Source organism: Arachis ipaensis, chromosome B08 (genome assembly GCF_000816755.2).
Source record: "Arachis ipaensis cultivar K30076 chromosome B08, Araip1.1, whole genome shotgun sequence".
NCBI lineage: Eukaryota > Viridiplantae > Streptophyta > Magnoliopsida > Fabales > Fabaceae > Arachis > Arachis ipaensis.
In genome coordinates this window covers 128,878,366-128,880,876 of record NC_029792.2, presented here as the reverse complement: position 1 = coordinate 128,880,876, position 2,511 = coordinate 128,878,366, and the positions used below count along the sequence as shown (strand labels likewise).

The 2,511-nt window shown below is 26.2% G+C and overlaps 1 protein-coding gene across 1 annotated transcript; it reads right to left on the bottom strand.

The window, feature by feature from the left end:
• On the bottom strand, positions 1,207-2,470 carry LOC107613455 (bidirectional sugar transporter SWEET10; the record flags this gene model as incomplete). Its single annotated transcript, XM_016315458.1, is given in 3 exon segments — positions 1,207-1,340; positions 1,974-2,093; positions 2,309-2,470. Coding segments are annotated over 3 exon segments (416 nt in total), but the record flags the coding sequence as incomplete, so codon positions are not given.

Here is a 2,511-nt window from a genome sequence, read left to right as displayed (position 1 = left end):
TATATTAATTATATTAATTAGCATTAAGCATATAAAATTCAAGATTAGGATAGGGATGATTATAGTGCGCTTTAAGCTAAAAGTGCTGCTAATAATTAGCCATAACATCACAAAATAATTAAGTAGCTAAAATAATTAACTCTTTAATATTATTATTATCACATCATATAAAAAGAGAATCCAAGAGTTTGACCGAGAGATACATATATAAATTATTGGAAAAGAGAGAACATAAACTATAGCATGTTTGGGTTTTCATTTAGAATAATTATTATATATAAACCATGATCCAAGCAAAAATTATATATAAGATGAAAAACTTTCACCCAAACCATGGTTATAATAATAATAATAAGGTTTAATTACACTGTTGGTCCCTATAGTTTCGTGAAATTTTCAATTAGGTCCCTATACTTTTTTCTTTTTAATTGGTCCCTGCGCTAATTTTTTTTTTCAATTAAGTCCCTCTTAGTAGTAATTGGCTTAATTTTATAGGGACCCAACTAAAAAAAAAGAATTGGTATAGTGACCTAAATAAAAGAAAAAGTGTAGAGACTCAATTAAAAAAAAATGGTGAAAGGACTCAATTAAAAAAAAAAAGTATAAGAACCTAATTGAAAATTTTGCAAAACTATAGAGACCAACGGAGTAATTAAACCTAATAATAATAATAACAACTTCTAAATGAAAAATCAATCACACTATTCATTACATATATACGAGAGATTGTGAATCAAAGATATATAGAAGATGTCAAAAGATTGAAGCTTATATATGATAATAATAATAATAATAATAATAATAATAATTGAACATTAATATATGTACGTATCCGTACAGTAGTACTAGGTGGCCAATACATAATATTACTAATAACAATAATTAACCAAAATTAAAACATAAACCCTAAAATTAAACCACCCCATGTTGGATCATTGAGAGGACCCCACTTGGTCATAATAAAGTGAAGTAATTTTCACTTTTAATTAGGTTAAAAACCTAATTTTCTTCTTTCTTTTTTTTTTCCCTTCTTCAAACTCTTCTTCATTGGTTCACACTTGGTTCTTGTTGTGGAGGTTATCATCATGATGATCTTCTTGATTATTTCCATTTATGTCCTCAACAAGTGTCACATTCACAGCTACATGATTTGGTTCTGAGGGTACCATTGTGCTAAGCTTCACAACATCAATTACATGTCCATTGTTGTTATTATTATTATTATTATTGAGTTCTTGCAATTTTACTGGCTCTTCTAACACCACGTTCTTGTTCTTCCTATAAATCATGTACATCACCATCTGAATAATTCCAAACAAAAATCCAAGTGTATTTGGAAGCTGCAATAAAAATAAAAATAAAATATTAGTAAATAAAAAAAAACAAAAATGTTTAGTAACTAAAGAAAATCAGCCAAAAACAGTCATAACTTCCCTTATTTAGCATTTATTAATTGTTGCGACAATTAATTAATGCTAAATAAAGTAAATTCTGTCTGTTTTTTTTTTGTCTACCTAATATTATCCCAAAAAAAATTGAAAAAAAGTGTAAAATTAAAAATAGCATTTTCTTACACGTATGCATAATTAAAAAGCTAGTAATTCTAATTTTAAATAGTAATGATATGTATGCACTTTGAGTGTGGGCCCCATGTTACACTCTATGATTTTTCTTTTCATGGAAACTCAACACTAATGTAGAAGTAGTGCGCACACTTTTATTTATTTATTTATTTATTTTAATTAACCATTATAATTATCCCTAATGAAATATGATTAAAAGTTGAGCTATCTATCTATCTATCTAACCATGCATAAAATAAATGAGAGAAAAGTGAAAAGGGATGATAGCTTTTAGTGCTATGAATAATTAAGATATTCAAAGGTCAATTATAACACATGAATTATGTGCTCTTATATAGCTAATAATTAATTTAATTAATTAACGGTAGAAATTAAATTAATAATACTTACAGCAATGTAATAGTCATGACGAAGAAGACCATAGAAGAACCACATGACTGCATTTAAGGTCAAAAAGAAAGACAAAGTAAATGGCATGAATTCCACACTTTTTGTCTTCACCACACGTCTCTGCATGCATCAATTCCAATATTTAATTAGTTCCTTTAATTTGGACTAATAATAATTAACATGTGAAATAAACTAACTATGAAAAAAAAATAAAAAAAAATAATTTTTTTATACATTAATAATAACATCTAATTAGACATTATAATTAATTAATTACACCAATTTGTACAAAAAAATATTTTTTAATTATTAATTAATAATTAATTAATTCTTACCAAGCTGCCAAGAGGAGAAGCAAATACACAAATGTTTAAGATGAGATTAAACCATCCTATAACTGTAACACGTTTGTCTCCTTTTGTAAGATATAAGGTTGATAGAACTATAGCTCCAAATCCAAACACATTCAACAACAGAATAATCTTGATTGTAGAAAGCTGTCACATTAAAAAAAAAACTAAAATTAATTATGAACTTT